Raw genomic sequence first — 17336 nt, forward strand, 5'->3', positions numbered from 1 at the left:
CCTGTTTTGTTCCTCTACCATGTTGTGACCATGTTGTGTTTCTACCATGTTGTGTTCCTACCATGTTGTGTTTCTACCATGTTCTGTTCTACCATGTTGTTGTCATGTGTTGCTACCATGCTGTGGTGTCATGTGTTTCTACCATGTTGTTGTCATGTGTTGCTACCATGTTGTGTTCCTACCATGTTGTGTTTCTACCATGTTCTGTTCTACCATGTTGTTGTCATGTGTTGCTACCATGCTGTGGTGTCATGTGTTTCTACCATGTTGTTGTCATGTGATGCTACCATGTTGTTGTCATGTGTTGCTACCATGTTGTTGTCATGTGATGCTACCATGTTGTTGTCATGTGATGCTACCATGTTCTGTTCTACCATGTTGTTGTCATGTGATGCTACCATGTTCTGTTCTACCATGTTGTTGTCATGTGATGCTACCATGCTGTGGTGTCATGTGTTGCTACCATGTTGTTGTCATGTGTTGCTACCATGTTGTGTTCCTACCATGTTGTGTTTCTACCATGTTCTGTTCTACCATGTTGTGTTTCTACCATGTTCTGTTCTACCATGTTGTTGTCATGTGATGCTACCATGTTGTTGTCATGTGATGCTACCATGTTGTGTTCCTACCATGTTGTGTTTCTACCATGTTCTGTTCTACCATGTTGTTGTCATGTGTTGCTACCATGTTGTTGTCATGTGTTGCTACCATGTTGTTGTCATGTGATGCTACCATGTTGTGTTCCTACCATGTTCTGTTCTACCATGTTGTTGTCATGTGTTTCTACCATGTTGTGTTTCTACCATGTTGTTGTCATGTGTTGCTACCATGTTGTTGTCATGTGTTGCTACCATGTTGTTGTCATGTGTTTCTACCATGTTGTGTTCCTACCATGTTGTTGTCATGTGATGCTACCATGTTGTGTTCCTACCATGTTGTGTTTCTACCATGTTCTGTTCTACCATGTTGTTGTCATGTGATGCTACCATGTTGTTGTCATGTGATGCTACCATGTTGTTGTCATGTGATGCTACCATGTTCTGTTCTACCATGTTGTTGTCATGTGTTGCTACCATGTTGTGTTCCTACCATGTTCTGTTCTACCATGTTGTTGTCATGTGATGCTACCATGTTCTGTTCTACCATGTTGTTGTTATGTGATGCTACCATGCTATATTGTTGTCTTTAGGTCTCTCTTTAAGTAGTGTTGTCTCTCTTGTCATGATGTGAGTTTTGTCCTATATTTTTATTTAATTTATTTTTTAATCCCAGCCCTGTCTGCGCAGGAGGCCTTTTGCCTTTTGGTAGGCCGTCATTGTAAATAAGAATTTGTTCTTAACTGACTTTCCTAGTTAAATAAAGGTTAAAATAAAAAATAAAGCATATTGACATGATGTGTTATTAGCTAGCTAGCCAATTTTACGTGGTCAATCAATCAATTAATGTAGCCTGTCTTGTCAGCAGAAATCCTAATGAAAGACTCTTAAAAACAATATTGAAATGGAGATAATTTTAGCTAATTTCTCTAGGTAGGCCTACATTAGTTGTAGAAGAAAAAAAATGACACTAGGTTTACTTACCACTATATATTTAGCCAACTGTACAAAGTTTCCACCGGTATCTTGCAAAGTAAACATAATCAGTTATTATGGCTCTTTTTCACTAACAAGCAGTACATGACCGTGTGCCGGTTAGGCCGCAGAGAGAGGCTCACTTGTTGGCAGCAGGGTTTGATTGTGGGTCAAGAATCCAGCAGAGCAAGTTTGTAGGAAGGTCTAGTTACACTTACATTTTAGCAGACGCTCTTATCCAGAGCGACTTACAGTAGTGAATGCATACATTTCATACATTTTTTTGTACTGGCCCCCCGTGGGAATCGAACCCAAAACCCTGGCGTTGCACACACCATGCTGGCATTGCAAACACCATGCTCTACCAACTGAGCCAAAGGGAAGACCAGTTATTCAATTGGGAAATAGTAATATGCTCTAAAACGCTCTGGTGACAAACAAACTTCACTGCCCTGTTTCCAATCGTCCACATGGCTGGGAGAACCTATTCAAGAAGGTAAATATATTTTGAAAATGCATAAATATAAACAAAACAATGTATTATTAGCTAACTAGCTACAGTGCTGGCTAACTCAAATGAGCTGCTAACATGGCTAGCTAGCTATCTAGCCAACTTTACATGCTGTATAGATAGCTAGCTAAGTGAATTGAATATCACCACCTACCTAACTTCATATTCGCTAGCTATCTTGATGTATTTATCACTGTAAAAACAACTCTAAATGCATTTGTAGGTAGCTAGCTAACAGCTATGGAGGACGGTGACAGGATAGCAGCCCCAACTGTCAGTGAGTGTCACGTCCTGACCAGTAGAGGGGGTAGTTGGGTCAGGACGTGGCAGAAGGGAGTGTGTGTTTGTTATTGTTTCATTGATTTTGGCCGTGTGACTTCCAATCAAGCACAGCTGTAGAGGGTTGTGGTTGATTGGGAGTCACACATAAGGTGCCTACTTTGCCTTGTGGGGTGGTGGGTGGTTGTTTTTTTTTACACTGCTTGTATTAGCCTGTAGAACTGTCACTGTTGTCACCCTTTTGTTGTTAAGTGAATGCTCTACTCCTTTTTTTGGCAATAAATGACCATGAGTATTCACATACCTGCTGCGCCTTGGTCTTCTCTCCATGACAACTGTCGTTACAGAACCACCCACCAAACCAGGACCAAGCAGCAGAAGAGGAGGAAGCCACAGGAGAGAAAAAAGGAGGAATGGACATGGGAGGACGTCCTGGATGGCAAGGGAGCCTACACCTGGGAAGAGATCCTGGCCGGAAGGGATCGCCTCCCATGGGAACAGGTGGAGGCACTCAGGAGAGTGGAGGCAGCTGGACAGAGGAACCAACGGGAATGTTTTGCTGGTACACGACTAGCGTTCAAACCCGAGAGGCAGCCCCAAGATTTTTTTTGGGGGGGGCACACAGACTGCCCTGTTCTGCCAGAGGTGCCCGCCTGCCCTGATCTGCCAGGGTGCCCGGCCTGTCAGGATCGGCCAGAGTGGCCAGACTGCCCTGTTCTGCCAGAGTGGCCAGACTGCCCTGTTCTGCCAGAGTGGCCAGACTGCCCTGTTCTGCCAGAGTGGCCAGACTGCCCTGTTCTGCCAGAGTGGCCAGACTGCCCTGTTCTGCCAGAGTGGCCAGACTGCCCTGTTCTGCCAGAGTGGCCAGACTGCCCTGTTCTGCCAGAGTGGCCAGACTGCCCTGTTCTGCCAGAGTGGCCAGACTGCCCTGTTCTGCCAGAGTGGCCAGACTGCCATGTTCTGCCAGAGTGGCCCTCCTGCGCTCCGGTCCAGCCCGAGTGGCCCTCCTGCCCTCCGGTCCAGCCCGAGTGGCCCTCCTGCCCTCCGGTCCAGCCCGAGTGGCCCTCCTGCCCTCCGGTCCAGCCCGAGTGGCCCTCCTGCCCTCCGGTCCAGCCCGAGTGGCCCTCCTGCCCTCCGGTCCAGCCCGAGTGGCCCTCCTGCCCTCCGGCCCAGCCCGAGTGGCCCTCCTGCCCTCCGGCCCAGCCCGAGTGGCCCTCCTGCCCTCCGGCCCAGCCCGAGTGGCCCTCCTGCCCTCCGGCCCAGCCCGAGTGGCCCTCCTGCCCTCCGGCCCAGCCCGAGTGGCCCTCCTGCCCTCCGGTCCAGCCCGAGTGGCCCTCCTGCCCTCCGGTCCAGCCCGAGTGGCCCTCCTGCCCTCCGGCCCAGCCCGAGTGGCCCTCCTGCCCTCCGGCCCAGCCCGAGTGGCCCTCCTGCCCTCCGGCCCAGCCCGAGTGGCCCTCCTGCCTTCCGGCCCAGCCCGAGTGGCCCTCCTGCCCTCCGGCCCAGCCCGAGTGGCCCTCCTGCCCTCCGGCCCAGCCCGAGTGGCCCTCCTGCCCTCCGGCCCAGCCCGAGTGGCCCTCCTGCCCTCCGGCCCAGCCCGAGTGGCCCTCCTGCCTTCCGGCCCAGCCCGAGTGGCCCTCCTGCCTTCCGGCCCAGCCCGAGTGGCCCTCCTGCCTTCCGGCCCAGCCCGAGTGGCCCTCCTGCCTTCCGGCCCAGCCCGAGTGGCCCTCCTGCCTTCCGGCCCAGCCCGAGTGGCCCTCCTGCCTTCCGGCCCAGCCCGAGTGGCCCTCCTGCCTTCCGGCCCAGCCCGAGTGGCCCGCATGCCTTCCGACCCAGCCAGAGTGGTCCGTCTGCCAGGGTCAGCCCGAGTGGCCCGTCTGCCCGGCGCAGCTATCGGCGCCAACAAAGTGGGCGACGCCGAAGGTGGAGCGAGGTCCACGTCCTGCACCTGTGAATGCTCTACTCCTTTTTTGGCAATAAATGACCATGAGTATTCACATACCTGCTGCGCCTTGGTTCATTTCAGAAGACAGCCGTTACAGTGAGAGAGTAGGCTATTCTGGATAGAGCAAGTACTTTCGTCTAGTTCCTGTCCCTGGAAGTGAGGACAGAGATAATAGTAACATAATATTTAGTGCAGTCTCATTTGACTATAATGAAGTCTGTATCTTGTGAGGTTTTCTGTCCTCAGATACAGAGAACTGTGAAAGCCTGTCAAGCAGATGAAGAGGTCCCAATGGAAGTAGTGGCTCTCAGTCCTGGTCCTGTATTCATTTGTGATGCTGTCCTTGATATGATCCTGCTATTGTCACATGCACATGTGTGTGTACATGCATCTATCCAATGTTATCATGATTTGTTATCAGGGATATTATACTTTAGTAATCCGCAATGACCTGGTGATGTAACAGTCTAATAATGACATTATCTTCCATATTCCTACAGATACCTTGTCACTGGAGATTTCCTTCAAAACGATTTCCTACAGTTACCGTGTAGGGCACTGCAAGGTTGGGTGACCAGGGCCATCTGGGACTGCCTCCTGGAGGAATACAGGTGTGTGAAGGCTACCTGTGTCCTGCATAACTTCATGAGGATGGACACGAGGACCAGGAGGGGATCTGCAGCTCGCCGCTGCGTGCCAGAGTAGGAGTCTGCTGCTCTGCAGGATGTTTCAAGGATGGGGTCCAACAACGCAGCAAGAGAGGCAATCCGTGTGCAGGAGATCTTCACCTCCTACTTCTTCGAAGAGGGTGCTGTTCCCTGGCAACACCATAGACTACACTATGCACAACCAAAGGCTCTTTTAAGAGCCATTCACATTGCAATAAGAGTATTCTTCCATTTACTGAGCTATGTAAACTGCAGTTATTCAATTCACAGTTTCTCTCCCTTTGATTTCTACTTCTCATGTGAGGGTGCTGTTTAGGTAAGGGTGTGATGTCTGTACAAAAACAAAACAGGCTATTTTAAATCACCCATATTGAAACAATTAGACACCCTATAACCCACACCTACACAGTCATGTATCAATCTGATTGATGGATTGTGTTGTGCAGTAAGCAGGCTCAGGTGTATAACTGTGGCTCCTTCCACCTTCAAAGAACAGGCAAGAGGGCCAACCATGGAGAATAGTAAGACACTTCATTATTTCTATAACTATGCTGTATTGTTTGTCATCGTGTGTCTGTGCATGGTTTTCCAGCATAAAGTACTCTGCAGCCACTTAGTGTGGTGTAGATACCAGGTGAGGCCACACACAGATTCCTGTTGAACACTGTCGCTTTAACTACCTTATTTTCTCAATAACAGTCTCTCCTTCACTTCATCCCTCTCTCCTCTTCTCCCTAAATCCTCTAGGTTATATCAGCTGTGGTTCGTGAACCCCTCCTGCATCTGAACTGGTTGACATATAGAGGGCACAGCATGATCAGAGGTGAGAGGTCACTTGGTCAGGCCAACAGGAAGTATTATGAAAGAGATGCTTTTACATTGAAATAGAGATGTAGTCAGTCCCAGAGTTAATGATCGCAGGTCAGTTTATATTATACAGGAAGTGTTATTAAAGAGATGCTTTACATTGAAATACAGATAGAGATGTAGTCAGTCCCAGAGTTAATGATCCCAGGTCAGTTTATATTATACAGGAAGTGTTATTAAAGAGATGCTTTACATTGAAATACAGATAGAGATGTAGTTAGTCCCAGAGTTAATGATCCCAGGTCAGTTTTGTATTTCACCTCCTGATGATTATGATGACTGACCGTGTTAGAATAAAAAAAAACACAAGGCTAATTCCATCTTGTCTCTCGTCTGCAGGTATGATTTGATGTGAGGATGCCAACCCCCAGTCCCGTCATCGCCACCTCACCCGCTCTTAAGACAACCTTCGGTCTGACGAGAGACACTATTATGTAATTGTGATGAACTGAGAGAATATTTGGGTTGCACTGTGATTCATTAATCATATGCTGCCTTCCCTGCTCCTATGTTTTTACCTCTCTCACCACCTCCTCTTTCTTCCTCTGTTTTTATAATGCACAACAGATGTGCATTGAAGTAAAGATTGAACTTATATTTAAAATATAATATTCCAATTATAATATTTATAATGCATATATTTATAACACTTGGATAATGAAATTCTTTCAATAAAGCGTTTCACATTCTCTACTGGTTGACATTGTCTCTCATTTGATGAAATGCCACACCTATCCTGTGTTTATCAGATCAATGCAGATGAAGGGAATTAGATATTGAGATGACCTGTTGTTAGAGTATTTACATGATGCATAGGAAGTGTAGTGTGCTGATTTTTAATTCTATTTCTGTATATATGAATTACAAATCAGCCTTTAACTAGTTACATCATGTGTAACCATTGATATCCCAGGACCAGGATTGGTAAACACTGTTGAAGTGTATAATTGTAATACATCCATGCATTGAAGACACGGCATCATTTAAAGACTGGAATTTGATACTCCTGGTATTGGATATGACTGAAAAATAATCTCAAAGACATTCATACCTAAACTGCACCTTTATTTGCCAAGGTAGAGTACATGATCAGTGAATATATTAAATGTACAGGCTACAATGTGGGGATCTCATGCATGGTAATAACTACATGTATATACGACTTGCATCCTTGGTACAACATGATATTATATTCTACTCAATCCATAGGCTTTATTAATGTCATTCAGACTGTTTTGAAGTTGATACAACTGGCTATGATAGCTGAGGTTCATAGGTTCTGAACTAATATGTATACCAAACGTTTTAAGGTCCATACACTGATCGGCTACATAGCTAGCTACACATCCAGGTATTTTTTATCCTCCACTGCACAATAAGCAAGAAAATAGTTAGCTAGCTACGTTATTTCATCTATCTGCATTGCATGGCAAAAATCAGCAAGGAAAGCTTACAAAATTGTACACTCAATTTGCAGTAAATGCTTTAGCTAGATATATTCTTTACATCCACTGTTTCACAAGATGACAGCTTGGTTTGCTGGTTGTTTCAGGAGTCCCTAAAACATTAAACAACCAGAATTACAATTCCATACTCGTGTCACAACACCCATAAAGCTGGCCAGCTAGCTGGCTAATGTTAGCTAGTCAGCTAGCTTGCTAAATCACAATTTTCGTAAATTAACTTTATGATTTAAAAAAAATATATGCATAATCGTTTGTCTCTATATTAACTAACATATTCCTCTCAACTGTACATTTTTTTTTGCATGATTCGTTATGACATCATAATCATATTTGCTTCCATCCTAGTATTTTTGTCAGCCATCTTTGCTGAAGAAAGTCTCCAGCCTTGGGTCACATAGCATCAAATTTGTCATCGGAGCCACTTTATCGGATTGGTCATCGCCCAGCGGTCGCCGCATGTGATTTGCATAAATTTGGTTAAAGTTGATATTTTTCACTGCCTCCCACGCCATGTTCTCACTGCCTCCCACGCCATGTTCTCACAGCCTCCCACGCCATGTTCTCACCGCCTCCCACGCCATGTTCTCACCACCTCCCACGCCATGTTCTCACCGCCTCCCACGCCATGTTCTCACCGCCTCCCACGCCATGTTCTCACCGCCTCCCACGCCATGTTCGCACCGCCTCCCACGCCATGTTGTCACCGCCTCCCACGCCATGTTCTCACCGCCTCCCACGCCATGTTCTCACCGCCTCCCACGCCATGTTCGCACCGCCTCCTACGCCATGTTCGCACAGCCTCCCACGCCATGTTCGCACAGCCTCCCACGCCATGTTCGCACAGCCTCCCACGCCATGTTCGCACAGCCTCCCACGCTATGTTCGCACCTCCTCCCACGCCATGTTCTCACCGCCTCCCACGCCATGTTCGCACCGCCTCCCACGCCATGTTCTCACCGCCCTCCCACGCCATGTTCGCACCTCCTCCCACGCCATGTTCTCACCGCCTCCCACGCCATGTTCTCACCGCCTCCCACGCCATGTTCGCACCGCCTCCCACGCCATGTTCTCACCGCCTCCCACGCCATGTTCTCACCGCCTCCCACGCCATGTTCGCACCTCCTCCCACGCCATGTTCGCACCGCCTCCCACGCCATGTTCTCACCGCCTCCCACGCCATGTTCGCACAGCCTCCCACGCCATGTTCGCACCGCCTCCCACGCCATGTTCGCACCGCCTCCCACGCCATGTTCGCACCTCCTCCCACGCCATGTTCGCACCGCCTCCCACGCCATGTTCGCACCGCCTCCCACGCCATGTTCTCACCGCCTCCCACGCCATGTTCGCACCGCCTCCCACGCCATGTTCGCACCGCCTCCCACGCCATGTTCGCACCGCCTCCCACGCCATGTTCGCACCTCCTCCCACGCCATGTTCGCACCTCCTCCCACGCCATGTTCGCACCTCCTCCCACGCCATGTTCGCACCTCCTCCCACGCCATGTTCGCACCTCCTCCCACGCCATGTTCTCACCTCCTCCCACGCCATGTTCTCACCGCCTCCCACGCCATGTTCTCACCGCCTCCCACGCCATGTTCGCACCTCCTCCCACGCCATGTTCGCACCGCCTCCCACGCCATGTTCTCACCGCCTCCCACGCCATGTTCGCACCGCCTCCCACGCCATGTTCTCACCGCCTCCCACGCCATGTTCGCACCGCCTCCCACGCCATGTTCGCACCGCCTCCCACGCCATGTTCGCACCGCCTCCCACGCCATGTTCTCACCGCCCTCACAGCTTTCCTTCCATTGAAATTGAATGGGAAGCGGTGTTACACCGCGCCGCTCCTTCTGCTAGTGTACACCGGGCATGAAGTACCATGGCAAATGCGCCATTCTGCTGCTTGACAGGCAAAATATAGGAAATTAACCTAAACCACTCATACTTGTCCAGTTTTATTTTATATATCTTAAATATCAAATTAATGGCGGCCAATAATGAGATATATCGTGAGGCTACCCTACGTATCTGAAATTACATGATTATTAACGTTTACTGATCGTGAAAAGCAAGCAGTTATTTTGCTATATAACTTTATAACGATAGAACATTTGCGCAATGGAATAATTTGACATTTGTAGGCCTGACTATGTTCTTCAAGAGGTTTTGATATAACAACCAAATAGTTAACATTTTATTTAACAATACCTTTTTAAAAAAACGACACGGAGTTGTCAACGGTTTTAAGATACTGTTATTTTTAAATATGTCCCATGTCACATGACCCATGGACTCGACAACGGAAGAGAACTTTTCAAAGAATCACGAGCCAGGCGGGAAAGTTGGTTATTCGTTCTGACCAATCAATTCACTCGTGTAGCAACGCTGCTGCGGAGTGTCTACAGCGGAGCGGGTCGAGGAAACCAAACATATTAGTCTATAAGATAAACAACGAGTTATTTGTCTAATTTTATACCCAAGGAGGTGCTTCAGCGCAAACCAAGAACGGTGAGTTTAAAAAACAAAATCTTAGTTGATTGACAAAAATAATCTAGCTAGAGCATTATCAAGCTATAGCTGGCGAGTTAGCTTGCAAACGGCTAGCCAGCCAGCTAACCGGCGAGAGTTAGCCTGCTTTCACCATCCACGCTTGCTAGTTAGCTGCTAACGTTAGCTACTAATATTAGCTAACGTTAGCCAATGTTACCCGATAGAAAACAGCTGATTAGCTAATGTTAACCAATGTTACCCGATAGAAAACAGCTGATTAGCTAACGTTAGCCAATGTGCAAGTAGTTGAGACCAAGTTGGCTAGCTACTGCGGACCAACTAGTTAGCCAGTTACGTATGCTAGCTAGTTAATCACATTAGCTAGCCTTCCCTACCCACACAACTAAGTTAGCTTGCTAACTTGCTAGATTTTCAACACACCCAATTCATGTTCTTGAATTTCCAGGACTGTAACGTTCTCGTGTATAAAAACTTTACAGGTCATGTTGCGTTACATGTAAAACTAAATGCATGCTATTCAACCGATCGTTGCCTGCACCTGCCCGCCCGTCCAGCATCACTACTCTGGACGGTTCTGACTTAGAATATGTGGACAACTACAAATACCTGGTTAGACTGTAAACTCTCCTTCCAGACTCACATCAAACATCTCCAATCTAAAGTTAAATCTAGAATCGGCTTCCTACATCGCAACAAAGCATCCTTCACTCATGCTGCCAAACTTACTCTAGTAAAACTGACTATCCTACCGATCCTGGACTTCGGTGATGTCATTTACAAAATAGCCCCCAACACTACTCAGCAAACTGGATGTAGTCTATCACAGTGCCATCCGTTTTGTCACCAAAGCCCCATATACAACCCACCACTGCGACCTGTATGCTCTCGTTGGCTGGCCTTCACTTCATAATCGTCGCCAAACACATTGGCTCCAGGTCATCTACAAGACCCTGCTAGGTAAAGTCCCCCCTTATCTCAGCTCACTGGTCACCATAGCAGCACCCACCTGTAGCACGCGCTCCAGCAGGTATATCTTTCTGGTCACCCCCAAAGCCAATTCCTCCTTTGGTCGTCTCTCCTTCCAGTTCTCTGCTGCCAATGACTGGAACGAACTACAAAAATCTCTGCAACTGGAAACACTTATCTCCCTCACTAGCTTTAAGCACCAGCTGTCAGAGCAGATCACTGCACCTGTACATAGCCCATCTATAATTTAGCCCAAACAACTACCTCTTCCCCTACTGTATTTATTTATTTATTTTGCTCCTTTGCACCATATTATTTCTATTTCTACTTTGTATTTTCTTCTACTACAAATCTACCATTCCAGTGTTTTACTTGCTATATTGTATTTATTTTGCCACCATGGCCTTTTTGCCTTTACCTCCCTTATCTCACCTCATTTGCTCACATTGTATATAGACTTATTTTTCTACTGTATTATTGACTATGTTTGTTTTACTCCATGTGTAACTCTGTTGTTGTATGTGTCGAACTGCTTTGCTTCATCTTGGCCAGGTCGCAATTGTAAATGAGAACTTGTTCTCAACTTGCCTACCTGGTTAATAAAGGACTTGTTCTCAACTTGCCTACCTGGTTAAAAAAGGGGAAATAAAATCTAAAATAAAACATGTTGGCTGGTTTGTTTATTTCACCAACACAAGTATGACAGCTTAGCTAACAAGCTAAGCATCATACCTGGTCATGTTATGGTTTTCAATAGATACATCCCTGCTTTCTCCATCTAACTTCAGGGGTGAACTACTCTGCAGGAAAACTCCCAACCCTCCTACAGAATCCCAGTATGACCTAATAGCTGTGGTATCTGTTCTCTCCCTGCAGATGACTGGCTCGAACGAGTACAAACTAAACCAGGGCCCAGAGGACAGTATCTCTGCTGTTAAGTTCAGCCCCAGTACAGGCCAGTTCCTTCTAGTGTCCTCTTGGGACTGTACTGTCCGGCTCTACGATGTGGGAGGCAACTCCATGAGGATCAAGTATTCACACCTGGCACCTGTGCTGGATTGTGCTTTCTATGTAAACAAGTTTCCTTTTTTTGTTGGTGTCATAAGCATTCCATAGTAATCAGTTACTCCATTTTTAAATGCAGAGTTGTCTACTTTGCCGCAGTCACACACACACACCAAGAAGAAGAAGAAACATGACAATATTGTTAAAGTAAATTTCTACAAACAATGTAAAATGGTGTGTCCCCCCCCGGTTAAGGAATATGTTTGAGTCAGATATCTCTTCTGTTGTAGGACCCTACACATGCTTGGAGCGGAGGCTTGGACACGCAGTTGAAAACACACGACTTGAATACAGATCAAGGTGTGCCTGTCGATTTTTATATCACCACTGAATTGTGTGCTTTCCTGTTAATATTAGATGAACAGTGTTTTTTTTTTTTTTTTTACGGTCACGTATTTTCTCCCTTGTGTAGATACAATAGTTGGGACACACGACGCCCCCATTCGCTGTGTGGAATACTGTCCAGAGGTCAACGTCATGGTAACGGGTAGCTGGGACAGGTCAGTCAGGCTGTGGGATCCCAGGACCCCCTGCAACGCTGGCACCTTCACACAACCTGAAAAGGTAAAGCTAACAAAACCTCTGTATGAAACATTCCTGGGCAAACTTTTATATGTTTACATTCATAAAGACCAAAGTACACATTGACCTCATTTTCAATTCTGATTTGAAGTATAAAAAAAAAATATATATATATAGTCTTGTTTTTGGTGAGAATGGACGTACTTACTGGCATATGGACATCGAGAGAGATTGTTTGTGATACGCACATTTTTAAGACTGTTCTCATGTCTTTGTCTTTTAACGAAGGTGTACACCCTCTCTGTGGCTGGTGACCGTCTGATAGTGGGGACAGCGGGGAGAAGGGTGTTGGTCTGGGACCTGAGGAATATGGGTTATGTCCAGCAGAGGAGAGAGTCCAGTCTGAAATACCAGACAAGAGCCATCAGGGCCTTCCCTAACAAACAGGTAAACCTCTAGTCTAGCTCAGTACCAGACAGGAGGTATCACTTCCCTAACAAACAGGTAAACCTCTAGTCTAGCTCAGTACCAGACAGGAGGCATCAGGGCCTTCCCTAACAAACAGGTAAACCTCTAGTCTAGCTCAGTACCAGACAGGAGGCATCACTTCCCTAACAAACAGGTAAACCTCTAGTCTAGCTCAGTACCAGACAGGAGGCATCACTTCCCTAACAAACAGGTAAACCTCTAGTTTAGCTCAGTTTTGACAGGAGGCATCACTTCCCTAACAAACAGGTAAACCTCTAGTCTAGCTCAGTACCAGACATCAGGACCTTCCCTAACAAACAGGTAAACCTCTAGTCTAGCTCAGTACCAGACATCAGGGCCTTCCCTAACAAACAGGTAAACCTCTAGTCTAGCTCAGTACCAGACATCAGGGCCTTCCCTAACAAACAGGTAAACCTCTAGTCTAGCTCAGTACCAGACAGGAGGTATCACTTCCCTAACAAACAGGTAAACCTCTAGTCTAGCTCAGTACCAGACATCAGGGCCTTCCCTAACAAACAGGTAAACCTCTAGTCTAGCTCAGTACCAGACATCAGGGCCTTCCCTAACAAACAGGTAAACCTCTAGTCTAGCTCAGTACCAGACAGGAGGCATCAGGGCCTTCCCTAACAAACAGGTAAACCTCTAGTCTAGCTCAGTACCAGACAGGAGGTATCACTTCCCTAACAAACAGGTAAACCTCTAGTCTAGCTCAGTACCAGACAGGAGGCATCAGGGCCTTCCCTAACAAACAGGTAAACCTCTAGTCTAGCTCAGTACCAGACAGGAGGCATCACTTCCCTAACAAACAGGTAAACCTCTAGTTTAGCTCAGTACCAGACAGGAGGCATCACTTCCCTAACAAACAGGTAAACCTCTAGTTTAGCTCAGTTTTGACAGGAGGCATCACTTCCCTAACAAACAGGTAAACCTCTAGTCTAGCTCAGTACCAGACATCAGGACCTTCCCTAACAAACAGGTAAACCTCTAGTCTAGCTCAGTACCAGACAGGAGGTATCACTTCCCTAACAAACAGGTAAACCTCTAGTCTAGCTCAGTACCAGACAGGAGCCATCAGGGCCTTCCCTAACAAACAGGTAAACCTCTAGTCTAGCTCAGTACCAGACATCAGGGCCTTCCCTAACAAACAGGTAAACCTCTAGTCTAGCTCCGTACCAGACAGGGCCTTCCCTAACAAACAGGTAAACCTCTAGTCTAGCTCAGTACCAGACAGGAGGCATCAGGGCCTTCCCTAACAAACAGGTAAACCTCTAGTCTAGCTCCGTACCAGACAGGGCCTTCCCTAACAAACAGGTAAACCTCTAGTCTAGCTCAGTACCAGACAGGAGCCATCAGGGCCTTCCCTAACAAACAGGTAAACCTCTAGTCTAGCTCAGTACCAGACAGGAGGCATCAGGGCCTTCCCTAACAAACAGGTAAACCTCTAGTCTAGCTCCGTACCAGACAGGGCCTTCCCTAACAAACAGGTAAACCTCTAGTCTAGCTCAGTACCAGACAGGAGCCATCAGGGCCTTCCCTAACAAACAGGTAAACCTCTAGTCTAGCTCCGTACTTCTCTAACCTCTCCTTGGGACCCCCAGACCTTTCATTCTTTAGTTGTATCCCTGAACTATCTCACCTGATTGACCTAGTGAAAGGGCTTGATGATTAGTTGAATCAGGTGAGTTAGCTGTCGGATAGTTAAAATACATGGAACTGTTGGGGGTTCCAGAGGAGAGGTTGGATGAACCCCTGGTCTGACTGGCACACGTCTGTGGGCTGGGTAGAAGGTGACGTCATATCATAATACTAAACGTCACTTTAGATGGTGCTTTTATCCACAGCGACGTGCGGGGACGTCATACATGTTTTAGTAGACCTATGTGACCCCCCCTTGCTGGACTTGAACCCATGACCTTGGTATTGCTAGTGCCGCACTCTAATCAGCTGCGCCAGACAGGACCACACATCGCTGTCTGTCTGACGGTGAGACCAGATGTCTGTCTGTCTGACGGTGAGACCAGATGTCTGTCTGTCTGTCTGGTGAGACCAGATGTCTGTCTGTCTGGTGAGACCAGATGTCTGTCTGTCTGTCTGTCTGTCTGTCTGTCTGTCTGTCTGTCTGTCTGTCTGTGAGACCAGATGTTTCGGTCTGACGGTGAGACCAGATGTTATTGTCTGTTTGAAGGGCTATGTCCTGAGCTCCATAGAAGGCCGTGTTGCCGTGGAGTACCTGGACCCCAGCCAAGAGGTGCAGAAGAAGAAGTATGCCTTCAAGTGCCACCGGCTGAAGGAGAACGGGATAGAACAGGTCTATCCTGTTAACGCCATCTCCTTCCACAGTGTTCACAACACCTTCGCCACAGGTGAGATACTTTCTATTGTCACTAATAATAATAAAACTCAGCAGTCATTCATCATTTACACTGCTTTAATGTTCAACTACAATTTAAAAACAAGGAACAATTATTGAACCAAAATATGAAACAATTATCTATGAAGGTTGATTTTTTTATTTCCTGCTGTGTTTATGGTCTATTATGGTCTATTATCATGTGTGGCTCAGTTGGTAGAGCATGGTGTTTGCAACGCCAGGGTTGTGGGTTCGATTCCCACGGGGGGCCAGTACGGAGAAAACAATGTATGTATTCACTACTGTAAGTCGCTCTGGATAAGAGCGTCTGCTAAATGACAAAAAAAATGTGACCTATTGGATTAATATCGCCATGGTTACACTCAAGGGAACACTCGATGAGTGATTCGCCTCTAGATTATAATCTTGTAAACTCTTTTAACTTCTCTGTAGATAAATCTCCACTGTTGACCTTTTGACTCCCTGTCCTTCTACTACCAGGTGGTAGATAAATCTCCAGCGTTGACCTTTCTGAAACCCTCTGTCCTTCTACTACCTGTAGATAAATCTCCAGCGTTGACCTTTGACCTTTTGACTCTCTGTCCTTCTACTACCTGTAGATAAATCTCCTCCGTTGACCTTTGACCTTTTCTACCAGGTGGTTCAGACGGCTTCGTGAACATTTGGGATCCTTTCAACAAGAAGCGTCTGTGTCAGTTTCACCGTTACCCCACGTCGATCGCCTCCCTGGCCTTCAGTAACGACGGCTCCACGCTGGCCATCGCCTCCTCCTACATGCAAGAGCAGGGAGACATCGGCCACCCCGAGGACACCATCTTCATCCGCCAGGTCACAGACGCAGAGACTAAGCCCAAGTGAGTCAGTCAGTCTTCTGTCTGATTCACACAATAGGGCCCCGATCTGATTGTGAACCTTGCTGTCTCGGGTAGTTTATTTTCACGTTGTCTCCTTTCAGCGCTGTTAGCTACAGCAACCATGATACAGGATCTACCGCATGGTGGATCCAGCCCAGTACAGCCCGGCTCGGCTCGGTTTGGCCCTATGTAGTGTGAAGCAGACTCTCCAGTCCAGATCCCGGCGGTGGTCTTGTCTGGACTGCGCCGCCACAATGCCGCTCAGTTTTTTGTTTTGGTACATATGAATGGCTGCATTGACAAGGAGCAGGCAGCTGGTATTTATCTGGCCATCTAGCTCTCTTTCTCTCTCTCTCTCCACCTTTTACAATATCCCATAGTTGACAGACTGATGAGGACTTGACAAAATGGCTGCCTCCTGATCTGTTCTCTAGCTCTCTCCACCTTTTACAATATCCCATAGTTGACAGACCGATGAGGACTTGACAAAATGGCTGCCTCCTGATCTGTTTATGAATCTGGATGTGTGGATCCAGGAGAGTCCTGAAGGCAGCTGAATGGCTCCATCTGTACAAAACAACCTTCGCTGACCTTTATTCAGGTCAGCGAAGGTTGCCTATATTTTTAGGATTTTTTTTTAAGGATTACATTTTTTTTTTTACTGTGCCAATCTATTTGTACTTTAAAAATTAAATGTGTGCTTTATTAACAAATGTAAAAGGACTACACTCGTTTGTCTTCAGTTGTATCTAGCCCCCCCACCCCTCTAATAATCTGGTGAAATTAGGTTGTTGTATCTAGGCCACCGCCCCTCTAATAATCTGGTGAAATTAGGTTGTTGTATCTAGCCCCCCCCCACCCCTCTAATAATCTGGTGAAATTAGGTTGTTGTATCTAGCCCCCCCCCCACCCCTCTAATAATCTGGTGAAATTAGGTTGTTGTATCTAGCCCCCCACCCCTCTAATAATCTGGTGAAATTAGGTTGTTGTATCTAGTCCCCCCCCACCCCTCTAATAATCTGGTGAAATTAGGTTGTTGTATCTAGTCCCCCCCACCCCTCTAATAATCTGGTGAAATTAGGTTGTTGTATCTAGCCCCCCCGCCCCTCTAATAATCTGGTGAAATTAGGTTGTTGTATCTAGTCCCCCCACCCCTCTAATAATCTGGTTAAATTAGGTTGATGTATCTAGCTCCCACCCCTCTAATAATCTGGTGAAATTAGGTTGTTGTATCTAGTCCCCCCCACATCTAAT

The 17336-nt window shown here is 47.0% G+C and overlaps 1 protein-coding gene across 2 annotated transcripts; it reads left to right on the forward strand.

Moving 5' to 3' along the window:
* Positions 1 to 9659: 9659 nt before the first annotated feature.
* On the forward strand, positions 9660 to 16802 carry bub3 (BUB3 mitotic checkpoint protein). 2 transcript variants are annotated; one of them, XM_029748601.1, is made up of 8 exons: positions 9660 to 9812; positions 11658 to 11852; positions 12077 to 12146; positions 12259 to 12410; positions 12657 to 12815; positions 15043 to 15220; positions 15866 to 16082; positions 16184 to 16802. In XM_029748601.1, exons 2-8 carry the CDS (start codon positions 11658 to 11660, stop codon positions 16278 to 16280), a joined length of 1068 nt encoding a protein of 355 aa, XP_029604461.1. In that variant the 5' UTR covers positions 9660 to 9812; the 3' UTR covers positions 16281 to 16802. The 2 variants fall into 2 exon arrangements, with proteins under 2 accessions (XP_029604461.1, XP_029604462.1); XM_029748602.1 differs by having other exon boundaries at positions 9662 to 9812; positions 15866 to 16802.
* The last annotated feature ends 534 nt before the right edge of the window (positions 16803 to 17336 follow it).

This window comes from Salmo trutta, unplaced genomic scaffold, assembly GCF_901001165.1.
Source record: "Salmo trutta unplaced genomic scaffold, fSalTru1.1, whole genome shotgun sequence".
NCBI lineage: Eukaryota > Metazoa > Chordata > Actinopteri > Salmoniformes > Salmonidae > Salmo > Salmo trutta.

What these genes read in the sequence shown, in the direction of transcription:
- bub3 (XM_029748601.1), top strand. Translation starts at nt 11,658, where the DNA reads ATGACTGGCTCGAACGAGTACAAACTAAACCAGGGCCCAGAGGACAGT. An exon ending in TGCTGGATTGTGCTTTCTAT is followed by an intron (nt 11,853 to 12,076) that starts GTAAACAAGTTT and finishes CTTCTGTTGTAG; the next exon opens with GACCCTACACATGCTTGGAG. An exon ending in TCACAACACCTTCGCCACAG is followed by an intron (nt 15,221 to 15,865) that starts GTGAGATACTTT and finishes CTTTTCTACCAG; the next exon opens with GTGGTTCAGACGGCTTCGTG.